Source organism: Cavia porcellus, unplaced genomic scaffold (genome assembly GCF_034190915.1).
Source record: "Cavia porcellus strain 051 isolate PalLab524CR breed Dunkin Hartley unplaced genomic scaffold, mCavPor4.1 scaffold_12, whole genome shotgun sequence".
In the NCBI taxonomy this organism is placed as follows: domain Eukaryota; kingdom Metazoa; phylum Chordata; class Mammalia; order Rodentia; family Caviidae; genus Cavia; species Cavia porcellus.
This window is the reverse complement of record NW_026947495.1, coordinates 9,198,979-9,212,531: the sequence shown is the minus strand read 5'-3', so window position 1 is coordinate 9,212,531 and position 13,553 is coordinate 9,198,979. Positions and strand designations below refer to the sequence as shown.

The 13,553-nt window shown below is 57.9% G+C and overlaps 1 protein-coding gene across 8 annotated transcripts in view; it reads left to right on the top strand.

Moving 5' to 3' along the window:
- Positions 1 to 13,553, top strand: part of Myo7b (myosin VIIB) — a 93,613-nt gene that overhangs the window by 79,581 nt on the left and 479 nt on the right. For 4 of the 8 annotated variants that reach the window (XM_063258818.1, XM_063258816.1, XM_063258817.1 and 1 more), the window contains exons 28-47: positions 1,281 to 1,400; positions 2,396 to 2,569; positions 2,763 to 2,990; positions 3,835 to 4,002; positions 5,355 to 5,472; positions 5,555 to 5,681; positions 6,571 to 6,737; positions 7,287 to 7,468; positions 8,293 to 8,420; positions 8,611 to 8,768; positions 9,062 to 9,215; positions 9,584 to 9,739; positions 10,461 to 10,566; positions 11,232 to 11,345; positions 11,604 to 11,691; positions 12,001 to 12,107; positions 12,460 to 12,645; positions 12,827 to 12,943; positions 13,111 to 13,194; positions 13,337 to 13,456. In XM_063258818.1, coding sequence (XP_063114888.1) covers positions 1,281 to 1,400; positions 2,396 to 2,569; positions 2,763 to 2,990; positions 3,835 to 4,002; positions 5,355 to 5,472; positions 5,555 to 5,681; positions 6,571 to 6,737; positions 7,287 to 7,468; positions 8,293 to 8,420; positions 8,611 to 8,768; positions 9,062 to 9,215; positions 9,584 to 9,739; positions 10,461 to 10,566; positions 11,232 to 11,345; positions 11,604 to 11,691; positions 12,001 to 12,107; positions 12,460 to 12,645; positions 12,827 to 12,943; positions 13,111 to 13,194; positions 13,337 to 13,456 — 2,802 coding nt within the window. Of the gene's footprint in view, positions 1 to 1,280; positions 1,401 to 2,395; positions 2,570 to 2,762; positions 2,991 to 3,834; positions 4,003 to 5,354; positions 5,473 to 5,554; positions 5,682 to 6,570; positions 6,738 to 7,286; positions 7,469 to 8,292; positions 8,421 to 8,610; positions 8,769 to 9,061; positions 9,216 to 9,583; positions 9,740 to 10,460; positions 10,567 to 10,672; positions 10,741 to 11,231; positions 11,346 to 11,603; positions 11,692 to 12,000; positions 12,108 to 12,384; positions 12,646 to 12,826; positions 12,944 to 13,110; positions 13,195 to 13,336; positions 13,457 to 13,553 lie in introns of those variants that run through there. The other 4 variants (XM_063258819.1, XM_063258820.1, XM_063258822.1 and 1 more) reach the window with 4 other exon arrangements.

Below are 13,553 nucleotides of genomic sequence, written 5' to 3'. Positions count from 1 at the left end.
CTCCACACCTGCAGGCTGTGGCAGCAGCACTTGCCCTCCTCTGGGCCTCGGTTTCCTCAGTTCACAGCACTTTGCCTGGTCCCTTCCCTAGCCAGAGTCTGCAGGGGCTCAGGAGCAATAGTGGCTTTAAGGCAGGTAACATGCACCTTGTGTCCAGGATGGGGCTCCTGCTGGGCCTGGTCTGCAGTACCTCTTACTCCTAGGACTGAAAATGCAGGCATATGGGCAGGAGCTTCCAAGTATTTGAGGTCCTAGGCTTTGCTGCCTGAATATACCGTTCAGTTTTGATGATAAAAGCAGTATATGGGAGTGTAGAACATCTAAAAAGAAAATGAAAGTCATATCCACAGTGACTCGAGTTAATATTTGCTTCTGGTTTCTTGTTGGTGTCATACCTCTGGTCACACAGGAAACACTCGTGAGTCCCTGTGGCGACAGTAGGAACGTGGTCACTCGACCATCCGTCCTAGGCGCTTGGGCCACTTCTGCCACCAATAAACCCTCCTAGCATGTCTCCCTCACATCCAGGAGATGAAATGATTTTTTTTTTTTTTGTCTTTTTCATTTTTATCGGTACCGGGGATCAAACTCACGACCACCTGCTTGCAAGGCAGGCGCTTATGCCGCTGAGCTAAATCCCCAGCCCCTCAGCCCCTATTTTCAACACCTTTAATCTAACGTATTTTGGACATCAGCTCTCCTGCATTTTCCCTACTTGTCTCCATGATCTTCCTCCTGGTGCGAGCTCCCCCAGTGCAGATTCAGTGTCTCAGGCAGGCCTGGAAGGTATGAAGTTGATGTGGATATTTAAGGTCCAGCTTCTGATTGCTCATCACCACAGATACCAACCACCGCAACCAAAAAAAAAGTATATTTTTGCTCTTTGGAAGGGTTTGAATAATGAGATCAAATAGTGCGCATATTTTTAAACTATGCACTGTTTAAAATATATTGCCCAGCTGTGCCTCTGAAATGTACCTAATTATATATGGGCATGATGGCATTCACCTACAGCTCCAGTACTCAGGAGGCTGAGGCAGGAGGATCATCAGAGGTAGCCTGGGCTACATAATGAATTCAAGACCAGCCTAAACTACATAGTAAAACCCTTTATGAAAAAAAAAGTACCATTTTTTTGTATTCTGTCTCACAGTGAATGGAGAATGCCCATCCAAATGCACCTTTACAAACTGAAAGTGATCTTTTTAAAACCTGTCTGGGCAGAAAGTAGAAATCTGCCTCCATTCTGAGTGTCTCCCCCTTTTTCTTTTGCACCCCAGTACCTGCTGAATTTTATTAACCGTGGGCCAGCCAGCTATGGGCCCTTCTGTGCAGAGCGCCTGCAGCGCACCTGTGCTAATGGGGTGCGCATGGAGCCACCCACCTGGCTGGAGCTACAGGTAAGAACTGGCAGGGGTAGTGGTGGGCAGCGTGGAATGGTACAGCTAGTCGGGTGACCTGTCCTCAGTGCTCCTCATCTCCTCCAAAGCATCTTCTGTGCTAAGGTCCCTTGAACCCTGGGGCTCCGCCTGGTCCTATCTGAACCAACCACCCTGTCTGTGCTCCTGGATGGAGGGAAGTGAGCCTGACACATCCACTTAGCAGGATGGTGTGACTGATGCCGATGGCTTCGAGGTTACCCTCCGGAGGCACCTGACTTGTCAGGAGGACAGAGGTCCTAGCAGGGGTGTCTTCCCTGGTGTGTTGCTTCTGGGAACAAGTGCCTTTTTCTGCTTTGACAGCTGGGACAGCTGCCAGTTCCAGAAGGGCTCCTCGAATAGCCAAGGTGGAGGGCACCTTGGGGGGATGACTCTACCCACATCTTTGGTCCTAGCCCAAGCCTAGAAGATACATGTGGCCCTGTGGTGCCCTGAACTAGGGTCTAAAGATCACCTCCAGAGAACCCCATCCTGCCCTTGCCCGTGTCCCAGTGCCTCAAGGGTTCCTCCCACAAATCGTGGAACTGTAGGTAAACTCATAGTGGCTAGGAATATTCACACGGTGCTGTACACAGGAGCCCAGGACCGAAAATTCTCAAAGAGTTGTCTCATGTGTGTCTAAGTCACTTAACCTCACCAAGCAGAGTTTTCTTCTGAAAATAGGACCACTGCAGCCTGGGGGCCCGAGGGAGGCCAAGGCAAACTTGAGGAAGCTCAAAAACCCCAGATGGGGGTGGCAGCACTGTTTTTGCCCCTGGCCAGCTGTGGGCCTGAACTTAGATAACTACTTGCTGAGCTGCGGCCACCTGTGGCTTTGGGAAGTCCTGCCGCAGGGCCCCAGGAGAATGGGCAAGCCAGGGGCCTGTGGACAGGGGAATAGTGGACAGGCCTCGTGGATCCAAGACAGTCAGCCAGGGCCTCTAGCCAGAGGATTCTGCATCTTCGTCTGCTCTTAGGCCGTCAAGTCCAAGAAGCACATCCCCATCCAAGTGATTCTGGTGACGGGACAGAACCTGACCGTCATGGTGGACTCAGCCTCCACATCACGGGAAGTCTGCCTGCACATAGCCCAGAAGCAGGACCTCACCGACCACCTGGGCTTTTCCCTCCAGGTTGCCGTGTATGACAAGGTATTGAGCAGATATCGAGGCACACAGCCCAGGTGACACAGCCAGCATGGATTGTTGCTGCCTCGGGAGGGACTGTTGGGCAGGCTGTGGCCCTCCCAGCCCATGATGATAGAGGTGGTCTGGCTGAGAGTGGCTGTCCCTGGGGTGTGGCCCACAGCAGCAGCTCACCCCAGCTGCCCAATTCTGTCCTCAGTTCTGGTCCCTGGGCAGTGGGCGAGACCATGTGATGGACGCCGTGGCTCAGTGTGAACAGCTGGCCCAGGAGCGGGGTGAGAGCCAGCGCCAGTCGCCCTGGCGCATCTACTTCCGGAAGGAGTTCTTCACCCCCTGGCATGACAGCCAGGAGGACCCCATCAGCACCAAGCTCATCTACCGCCAAGTCCTCCATGGAGTCTGGTCTGGCGAGTACAGCTTTGAGAAGGTGAGAAACCCAAGGAGGAGCTACCTTCTGGGCCATTCCGGCCTCCCCAACCTCCTCCCCTGGGCCAAAGGCTTGCTCAACATCTGAGGCCTCAGTACCTGCAGCAGAGGCAGGGGAGGCCTCCCCACCTTAGTCAGCCCTGGTCCATGTGGTCTCACTCAGTGACCGGCTATGAAGCAGCAGGCCCTGGAGCCCAGGTGCCAAAGTCCAGGTCCTACTCTGTGTCTCCCTGGAAGTGCACACTTGGAAGTCCTGTCACTGCCCCACCCCTGGGCCCACACATGGGTGCATTGAGTGCCAAGAGGTTGTGAGAACGGAGAATAAGGGACAGTGACGAGGCAATTAAGTCTAGTGAGTGGCAGATGCAGTCTGAAGGGCACTTCCTGGGGAAGCGAGGCAGCCACTGCAGTCCTGGGAGCATGTCTGGAAGGGGCACAGGCAGGGAACAGCCAAGCCAGGGGCTTCCAGGGTCCCCACTGAAGGCCTGCAGTGGTGGTCACTGGTCTCCAGGGTGAGGCAAGACTAGAGCCAAGGCAGCATCAGGCCTTGTCCAACTGCACTCTGCACAGCAGTGATGCCGGGGCTCTCAGGAGCCCGCTTGTGTTCAGCAGAGGTCACTGATGCCCAGAATCCCCCGGTGCCAACAGGGCCTGTGGGGATGCAGTTGGGCACATGGTACTGGTCCTGCCTAAAAGAGGTGACAAGAGGAGGTGGCTGCTCCTGCTGCCCAGTCTTCTTGAGCTTCTGGTCAGCTGCACTGCGGGGGACAGGAGTTGGCAGTGGGGCAGGAGTTCAAAGGGGACCCTCACTGGCTTTCCTTCTCCCATGTGTCCCCATTTTGCAGGAGGAGGAGCTAATCGAGCTGCTGGCCCGGCACTGCCATGTACAGCTCGGTGCCTCATCAGGGAGCAATGCTATCCAGGATCTGCTGCCTAGCTGCATCCCCCCCAAGCTGTACAAGACCAAGACCCCAGAGAAGTGGACTAGCCTTGTCACTGCTGCCCAAGCCAAGGTCAGCTCTGAGCCTGCCCACAAAGTGGCAGGGCCCTACGGATGGATTCCTTGGCCCCTGAAGAACAGGAGAGCTTAAACTGACAGGGCAGCCCTGACCGTGGGCCTACAGTCTTTCTCAGTTCAGTCCTAAGCACAGGCTCTGCCACCTACCCTCTTTCCCAGTGGCATCGCCAGTGGGCTCTAGGCCAGTCTGTACTTTAGCACTGCTGGGCCTGGCTTCTCTGCCCAAAGGGCCAACTGCTGCCATTCCATGACCTGAAGACAGTGCTGCCCCCATGAGATCCCTTCCTGTCCCCAGGCCTCTCCATGTCCTCTCCTGGAGACAAGTCAGTAAGGGGACACCCTAAATGTCTAGTACACAGGGCATCTGGCCAAATCACTCTTCAGATAAGATGCATCCATTTATATCCCCAAAGCTATTTTTAAAGTAGGTAATAACATCTGCTCCAACAAAGGGGGGAAAGGAAAGCTTGGTATGGACACCATGCTATGGAGGCGGGAGAAAAGGGGGCAGAGGAGGAAGGAGGCAAGCCAGAAGAAGGAGAGAACTGGAGAGGAGGTGTAAAGGGAGGCCCTGCAAGGGGCCCTCAAATATGTCTAAGAACCAGAGAGGAAAAAAGAATTCCCAGGACTCAGGGTCACACAGTAAGATGGTCTCATGCATGGAGCTGGAGCCACGGATATGTGCTGGCAAGAGCAAGCCTGCATTGGTCAGGTTTCCACCACTATGTCATAACACTAGAGAAGAGGAAAGATTATTTGTCTCACATTTCAGAGGGCTCAGTCCATGGTCAGTTAGCTTTGTTTTAGGGCGAGCCAGAATATCATGGCAAGGACCATGGGGTGCAGCAAAGCCACTACCTCAGGGCAGCCAGGAAAGGGGTGAGGGTAATATCCCTTCGTGGGCACAGTCCAGTGACCTGGCTTCCTTTCACCAGGCCCCATCTCCTAAGCTGCCACCACCTCCTAATAGCACCATGGCTTTGGGATCCATGGTATCTAAGATCCAAATCATTCCAAGGCCCAGGCTGGGACCTAAGGCACACGGGCTCGTGGACAGGCAGAGCCTTCCATGCTGAAGCACAGCTGGTGACGGCCGAGCCCAAAGCCTCTGGCACTCTGCTGCTAGCGAGGAGGACTGCTACCCTTCTGCAGGTGCCTTTTGAAGGGGTCTCTCCCAAGACCCAGTAGGGTTGGCCCAGCCCCAGAACATCCCCAGAGTAACCAATGCCAGGCACTGGCCTTTGCTAAGGGAGAGGCTTCACAAAATGGTGGCATAATCACCCGACACAGCAAGGGAGTAGCCCCAGGAGGCAGGGTGACAGCAATGACTCCATGATCCTCCCACAGGCCCCGTACACCAAGACGGGAGCTACGGCACTGGAGGTACGGCAGCAGGTGGTGGACACTGCCCGCCTGCAGTGGCCACTGCTCTTCTCTCGGCTCTTCGAAGTCACCACGCTCTCTGGTAATGGCTGTGCTGGAGCAGGGTGAGCATGAGCTGGGCCTCCAGGGGCCAGCACAGCCCTCACTCTGGTCTCCTTGGCCAGGGCCCCGGCTCCCCAAGACACAGCTGGTCTTGGCCGTTAACTGGAAGGGGATAAACTTCCTGGACCAGCGAGAGAGGACAGTGCTGGAACTCTCCTTCCCAGAGATCACAAGTCTGGTCACTGACAGGTGAAGGTCCCTTCCCTTTTCTCACTTGCTTCACAAACTGAGTCTTTGGGAGAGACAGGACAAGAGCAACATCCCCAGAAGCTGGCTGGGTGGACAGACAGTAGCCACTGGACTTGGAGACATGCGCCACCCCACCCCATTCCGGCCACACTGCCTGATCAATACACCAACCACACCTCTGCTTCTCCTCAAAACCCAGCCCCATGAGGAAGGTGACGAGCTTGCCAGAACTCTGGCAGAAAGTCACTTAACAGGCTCCTTCCCTGCTCATGGGTGAGAGCTGGCCATGAAGGACAAATGGGTCATATCTGAGGGGCCCAGAGAGCCTTCTAAATGCCAGCACCAGGGCTGTCCTGGCTCCTGAGACTCTTCCAAGCCCTTCAAGAAGTCCCACTTCGTACTACTAGAACACTCCTGGGTTAGGGCCCACCTACCTGTGTGGCGTGACTTCTGTAACTGTCACCATGAGCGGGTGGCCTAGAGCACACTGGCTGCCATCTAGTGAGGCTGACCGTGCTGGTCACCTGGTTGCCATGAAGTCCACACAGCATTGTCTACTCTACCAGGGAGGAAAGTGAGGCGCTCAGAGGCCAGGTTGCTGGCCAGGGTTCCTGGGAGACCCTCACAGCAGAGACAGCCCCTTACTGCGGCACAGCATTCCTTGCAGTGCCTACACTCTTGGGACCTGAGCACTGGTGGTCACTTTATCACTGCCTACACTGCTGTCTGCAGCTGGGGCCAACCTGGGTGCAGACTCTGGCCCTCCAGTGCTCCACAGAAGCTACCTCATGGCTGTCACTCTAGAGGGCCACCCTTCTGGCCATCGAGGGGCTGAGCCGGAGAAAAGGCAAGGAGGCTGCTCCTCATCCCATGCTCTCCATCCCCACAGGGAGGCCTGGGGTGGGCAGAGGCTGCTGCTCTCCACCCTGCATGGAGAAGAGTACGAGTTCACCACCCCCAGCAGTGTGGCCATCACCGAGCTGGTGGCACTGTTTCTGGAGGGCCTGAAGGAGAGGTCCGTGTTCGCCATGGCCCTGCAGGACCAGAAGGCCACAGGTGCCCACTGGGGAGCCATCCCAGGGCCAGAGAGAGGCACTGGCCCAGCTTCGCCATTGCAGGAACATGGTGCAGAGTAGGCTGGGAGACCAAGCATGGGGAAGGGGGGTTGGGTCCCCACACCCTGGGGACTGGTATTGAGCAAAGCCTTGCCTTGCATTATCCCACAAACCAGAAGTGACAGTGCTGCAGGAGGCTGCCTCAAACTCTCCCAAGCCAGTCCTGCTCGCAGAAGCATGGGTCAGGGATGCAGTAAGAGATGGCATGTGCTCAGGCCTCACCATGGCCCAGAGGGAGGACGGCTTCTATATCCATTCTGCAGCCTCTCCCCACTCACCCCTTGCAGGCCTGGCTCAGGGCCCAGGTCAGCGCTCAGAGGGCAGCAGTGACAGGCAAAACTCACTCCCAAGTGGCCTTGAAGCCATGCTCTGTGACTCAGTTTCCTCAGCTGGTTAGGGTGATACCCATGAAAGCCAGCATAGCCTCAGGTCCCTGCAGAGCCCTCAACACTGGCTTTTTTGTTCCTGTATGTGTGGTCTGGACCTGCAGACGATGTCACCCTCCTGCCCTTCAAGAAGGGGGACTTGCTGGTCCTGACCAAGAAGCAAGGACTGCTGACCTCTGAGAACTGGACGTTGGCTCAGAACGATAGGACAGGCAAGACAGGGCTCGTGCCTACGGCCTGCCTCTATGCCATCCCCACGGTGGTCAAGCCCTCCGCCCAGCTGCTGGTGAGTCACACATTCACCTCTACCCAGCTGGACACAGAGGGCACGGCCAGCACCCAGCCTAGGGGCCTTGCCTATCAGTCTGTGTTCACCTCAAAGGGTGTGGGCCCCTGCCCGGCCTGCCTCCTGGATTGCACTGAAGCAGGCATGGTGTTTGTATAGAATCATGCACTGGCACTTAGGAGGTACCTTGCAAATGCAGCCTGCCACCCCTCTCCTGCTGTGGGTATACACTGTGAACTAAGTGCCTCTGCCTGGGTTTTAAATGAGCCTGTGATCCCATTGAGCCCGAGGCTGCTTCCACCCTAAGAACCACTGGCAGGAACCTAAAGCAGCCTTTCAGCCTGGCCTTTTAACACACACATGTTGAGCGCCCAGTCTGTGCCCTGTGCCTACAGTACAGGGATGAAGTTGGCAGCAGCTCCAGCCTTCAGGGAGGGTGCAGAAAAAGGGACAGCAAGTAGATTGTTATGGGAACAAACATAGGGTGGGGCTCTCTCTATCTGAAGGGCATCCCTGAGGAGGTGATTTGTGGCTCAGGCCTGCAGAACATTAAGAGGTATCCCTGAGGAGCACTCCCTAGGGAAAGGCCCTGAGTGCCGCCCACTGAGAATGGAATGGGCCTGGCTCCACAGCCATTGGCACAATGGAAAGAGACCAAGAGGGGCCTCATCCCCTCTCTGGGTCATGCACAGGCGCAGCAGAGGTAGCCAAGGCTAACCCAGGCTGCTGCCTGACCTCCTACCACAGCAGCCAGGCCAGGGTAACTTACAGAAAGGGCCTTGTGGGAGTGGCTGCTGGGTGCCCACAGGCCTGTGCCCCTGCAGAGTTTGCTGGCCATGTCACCGGAGAAGAGGAAGCTGGTGGCCCAGGAGGGGCCCTCAGAGCTGCTGCCTGAGGAGCAGCCCAAGGAGAAGCCGCATACTCTGGAGGAGTTCTCCTACAAGTTCTTCAGGTACCTTTCCACCCCTGAGTGCTGCAAGGAGGCCATAGGGCTGGTGTGGGCCTGCCACACTCCCCAGGCTGAGGCAGAGCCAGCAGGGGCTCATGGCAGGGTGTGACACTGTGGTGCCCCCATAGCCACCCTGGAAGTCACACAGCAACTGAGGGCAGCACAGCCCTCATGCCCGCCTGCCTCTCTGCAGGGCCCCAGAGAAGGAGACCATCAGCAGAGCCATGATGCCCCTGGCCCGCACTCGGGGTCACCTGTGGTCCTACTCCTTGGAGCCGCTGCGGCAGCCGCTGCTCAAGCAAGTCCATGACAAAGCTGACCTGCGGGACATTGCCTGCCAGATCTTCCTTGATATCCTTCCTTACCAACTGCCTGCCTTGCCCACCAGCCTTGAGCACAGGCATTGCTGGCCTGTGCTCACAGCTGGCCTGTGGAGGGCCAGGTCTCACTGGACAGAGCACAGGGCAGAGCCAGTGCACACACATGGCTCAGCATGGGCCAGGCCAGGGATCAGTGTGGGAGCAGCACTGGGCATCAGTGGGTCAGTGTTGGGGGGCAGCATGGGTCAGGGTCACTGTCTAGCCCTAGTCAGGGCTCAGCCTAGGGCCCTAGTACTTTGACCCTATCGTCTTTGACAGCTGCACCCATCCTCAAGTATACAGGTGACTACCCCTCTCGGCAGGCCTGGTCCACTCTGCAGCTCACGGACCAGATCTTCTCATCGGCCCTGCAGGAACCAGCCCTGCAGGATGAGGTCTACTGCCAGATCCTCAAGCAGCTGACCCACAATGCCAACAGGTCTGGGGGATAGCAGGGCAGACATGGCTCTTGGTGGTGACAGTGGAGAGGTGGCAGCTCTGGCCTGCTCTCTTCATGTCCTGGGGCTGTCATCCCAGAGCAGTCCTACCCTGGCCCTGCCGGCTCCTCCCTCTACGTGCAATCTAGGCAGGCTTTGGCCTCTGCGAGCCTCAGGGTCCACAAAACAAGCAAAGTGGAAGCCCACCTCGCCCCCAGGGTGCACCGGCCCTAGTGGTGGTCGGTGGCAGGCGAGTGTCCCTCTGCCCCTCCCTCAGCTACACCCCAGGCAGACTCACATCACATAGCTGCTTCTGTTGGCCCCTGCCTGGCCCAGTCCCCAGAAGGCTCTCCTCCTACTGACCCTGCAGGCACAGTGAGGAGCGGGGATGGCAGCTGCTGTGGCTCTGCACTGGCCTCTTCCCCCCTGGCAAGGCGCTGCTGCCCCATGCCCAGAAGTTCATAGACACTCGGAGGAGGAAGAAGCTGGCTTCCGACTGCAGCCGCCGCATCCAGGTGGTGCTGAGGTGAGCCCATTGCCTCTTCCTCTGAGGACCACTCAGATCCTGCCCAGTGCCCCAGGACCTCATGATGCAGGCTGAGACTGCAGCATGTAGACTCACATTCTTTTTAGAAACTGACTTCAGTTCACAGGCAGAACCAGGCCCTGAGCCATTAGGGGAAGAGAGGAAAGCAAGGACCCAGATGGGCAGACAGGGCGGCTTTGGCAGGCTCAACAAAAGGCACCATGCCTGCAGTGCCTCTGTCCCCCACCACCCACCCAGGGACAGAGCAATGCCTGGGGTCCAGGGGGCCAAGCCCAAGGGGTTACCCCTCCAGTCCACCCGCCATCTCCCATCCCACCACAGGCAGAGGCTTTTCCTGAGGAGTCTGAGTCACCCTGCGGCTAGGGTTAGGGAGATGCCCATGTGGTCTCAGGTCTGTGGCAGCCGTGCCCACGGTGGGAGGCAGGCACTTTCCAAGAATCCCTGCTGGAGTCCTCACCCTGCCCTGCACCAGTGCTCCCTCGCACAGGCACCCTGACACCAGGCCTTCAGGGGCTGTTCTAAGGCACCTGCCAGGCCCTTTCGGCCTGCAGGGCAGCCCCTGGAAAACTGGTGTGGCTCCCCCCAGCCCCTGCACTTGGGGTTCTCGCTTCTGGCATCTGGCTTAGGGCCCCGTGGAGGCAGGGGCAGGGGCAGGGCACAGAAGGAAGGGAGCATCTTCATGGAGCACTTTCCTACTCAGGACAGGGCCCCGGAAGCAGCCCCCGCACCAAGTCGAGGTGGAAGCCACTGAGAAGAACATCTCCCGAATCTGCCACAAGATCTACCTCCCCAACGACACCAGTGAGGTGAGTCCCTCACTGATGCTCACAGCAGCCTCACCCCCGCCTCGCCCACTCCCAGGTCACCCAAGCAGAGCCATGCTCCTTGTGCTCTTCCTGCACCCACCCCCAGGGGGCAGAGGCAGAGGGTGAGACTGAGGGAAGACTGCAATGACTGTTCCAAAGGCAGCCATGCCAGAGGTGAGGAGGCTAAAAGTATGGGCAGCAAGGTGGAGTCCCAGAGTTTGGGTGCACGAGGGACTTTGGTCCATTCAGGGACAATAGTGAGCAAGTGCCCAGGTCAGATGTGTCCCAGGGCAGAGGTGGGTGACCAAAGTCTGTGACTGAGAGTAGACAGTAAAGAATGGCAGGGCCAAAGGGACTGTGGCAGGCAGGGCCCTGTGTTGCCCTCAGGCCCTCCCCAGCCTTGGGGACAGTCGAGTCTCTCTAAGGGAAGTTTCTAGTCTGGCTGCAGGGCTCTTAAAGCAAGCTCCAAGGGCAGGGCTCCTAGGTAGGTCCAAGGGCCTGTGACAGCAACATGGCCATCGGGCAGCTTTGTGAAGGGAGGGTCCACCGTCTACAGCACTAGCCACAGGGTCACACAGGAGCACAGAGCTGTGAAGTCCCAGACAGCCTCCAGGCATGGTCTGGCCCCTTCTGGCTCAGGGCCTCACCAGCCACTCTCTGCCCAGATGCTGGAGGTGGGAACCAACCACCGAGTGCGAGAAGTGTGTGAGGCCATTGCCACCAAGCTGCAGCTGGCCTCCTGGGAAGGCTGCAGTCTCTTCATCAAGATTGCAGACAAGGTACACAGCCAGTGGGCCAGGGGCTGGAGAGACTCCAGGTGGATCTCAGCCCATTCAGCACAGCTGGGGCTATCGGGACAAAGTGGGGATCTCATAGCCCACCCCTGCACCCCCTATACCACAGCCATCAGCAATCCCATTCTGACCCAAACTGAGCCCTACCTACCGGGCTATCATGCATGGCTGCTGAACTTGAGCCCCAAAGGGTTGTCCCTGGAAGCTGCCCCATCTGCCAGTCTCTGTCCCTTCCCGTCCCAGGTCATCAGCCAGAAGGAAGGAGATTTCTTCTTTGACTCCCTGAGGCAGGTGTCTGACTGGGTGAGAAGGAACAAGCCCCAGAAAGAAGGTGCGGGGTCTGTGTGGGTGGGGGGAGGAGGAATAGGGTGGGGCTGTCCGACTCCTGGCACATCCTTCACACCCTGCCTGTATGTTCCCAAGCACGTGGGTGGCTGTGGCCCAGGGTGATAAGGATGCCCAGGGCCCATCCTTGTAGGAGGTGCAGGAGCATTCAGGAGGAAGTGGTCGCTGCTCTAGTCTTGAAGAATGCAGAGGAGCTGGAGGAGCAGGGAGGCCAAGAGAGCAGGCCAGGGAGCGGGCAGGAGTTGCTGTGGGGCCTGCAGAACAGGCATGGCACCCACCTCTGCTCCTCATTCAGGGGCCGCGGCAACGCTCCCCTATCAGGTGTACTTCATGCGGAAACTGTGGCTCAATGTGGTCCCGGGGAAGGACATGAATGCAGACACCATACTGCATTACCACCAGGTACCAAAGGCCACTCCTACCCATGCCACCCCTGTGCCACAGGAGAAGCGCTGCCAGCTCAGGCCCCACCACAGGTTCCATGAGGTAGGCAGGCCCAGCTGCTGAGGGTGCTGAACCCAGAGACAGCTACCTGATGCACGCCTGCCTGTAGAGAGCAGGCCTTGTCCTGAAGGCCAACCATGTGCACATACAGTAGATGCAATCCCCATATCACTAGGCCAGGAAGCCCTGCTCTCGCTCCCACAGACTTCAGTCTTTGGCCTGCTCACACTCCCAGATTATAGGGGCCAACACCTTCCCGTGAAGCCACAAGGTGGGCTGGAGCCTGAGGCCTAGTATGTCCACTGCTCAGGAGCTGCCTAAGTACCTGCGAGGGTTCCACAAGTGTTCCCGGGAAGATGCCGTCCACCTGGCTGGCCTCATCTACAAGGCTCAGTTTGACAATGACCAGTCCCAGCTGTCGAGTGTCCCCAAGATCCTGAGGGATCTGGTGCCTGAGAACCTCACACGTCTGATGTCCTCAGAGGAGTGGAGAAAGGTCTCAGGGGACTCGGGAGGGGGCTCTCACCTTGGCATGACAGGCACACTGCTGGGGTAGGCGTGGCTGCACACCTCATTCCCCCACAGTGCTGCCCTCCCCACACTCGGCCCTGGGTGAGTGCTGTCTACCAAGGTGGCAGGGCAGCCCTGGCTGGTTCTCACAGCCCCTCCTTCCCCAGAGCCTCCTCCTCGAATGCAATAAGCACCGCAACAAGACAGTACAGGAGGCCAAGGTGGCTTTCCTCAAGTACATCTGCCGCTGGCCCACTTTTGGCTCTGCCTTCTTTGAGGTGAAGGTAAGCTATACCCCCACAAGGCCACTGGGCCCAGACCTGGGCACATGAGGCAGGGGGCTCGGGAGGAGTGTGTGCCTACTTGTGTCTCAGGTTGTATATGGAAGGTGGCCAACAGGGGCAGTGCCACCTGGCGCCACTCAGCTGTAACCACCGGCCCCTCCCTGCAGCAAGCCTCGGAGCCCTCCTATCCAGACATTGTCCTCATCGCCATCAACAGACATGGGGTGCTGCTCATCCACCCCAAGTCCAAGGTAACACGGCAAGGCCCAAGCAGGGCCGGTCTGGGCTCGGGTGCAGGCTGTGATGAGGGCTCTTGCACATCCCGCCTTCCCACCTGTCCTCCACACGCATGCCTGTGGCCCTCCTCCTGCACACCTGCCCTTCTGCCCCCAGGAGCTGCTCACCACCTACCCCTTCACCAAGATCTCCAGCTGGAGCAGCGGCAGCACCTACTTCCACATGGCGCTGGGGAGCCTGGGCCGCGGCAGCCGCCTGCTGTGTGAGACCTCTCTGGTGAGCTGGCTGTGCCCACTCACACACGGGGTGGGGCAGGGGGCTCTCCACTTCCCTTGCTGCCCCCAGAGTTACTTGCTTTGAGGGGTGGACTACC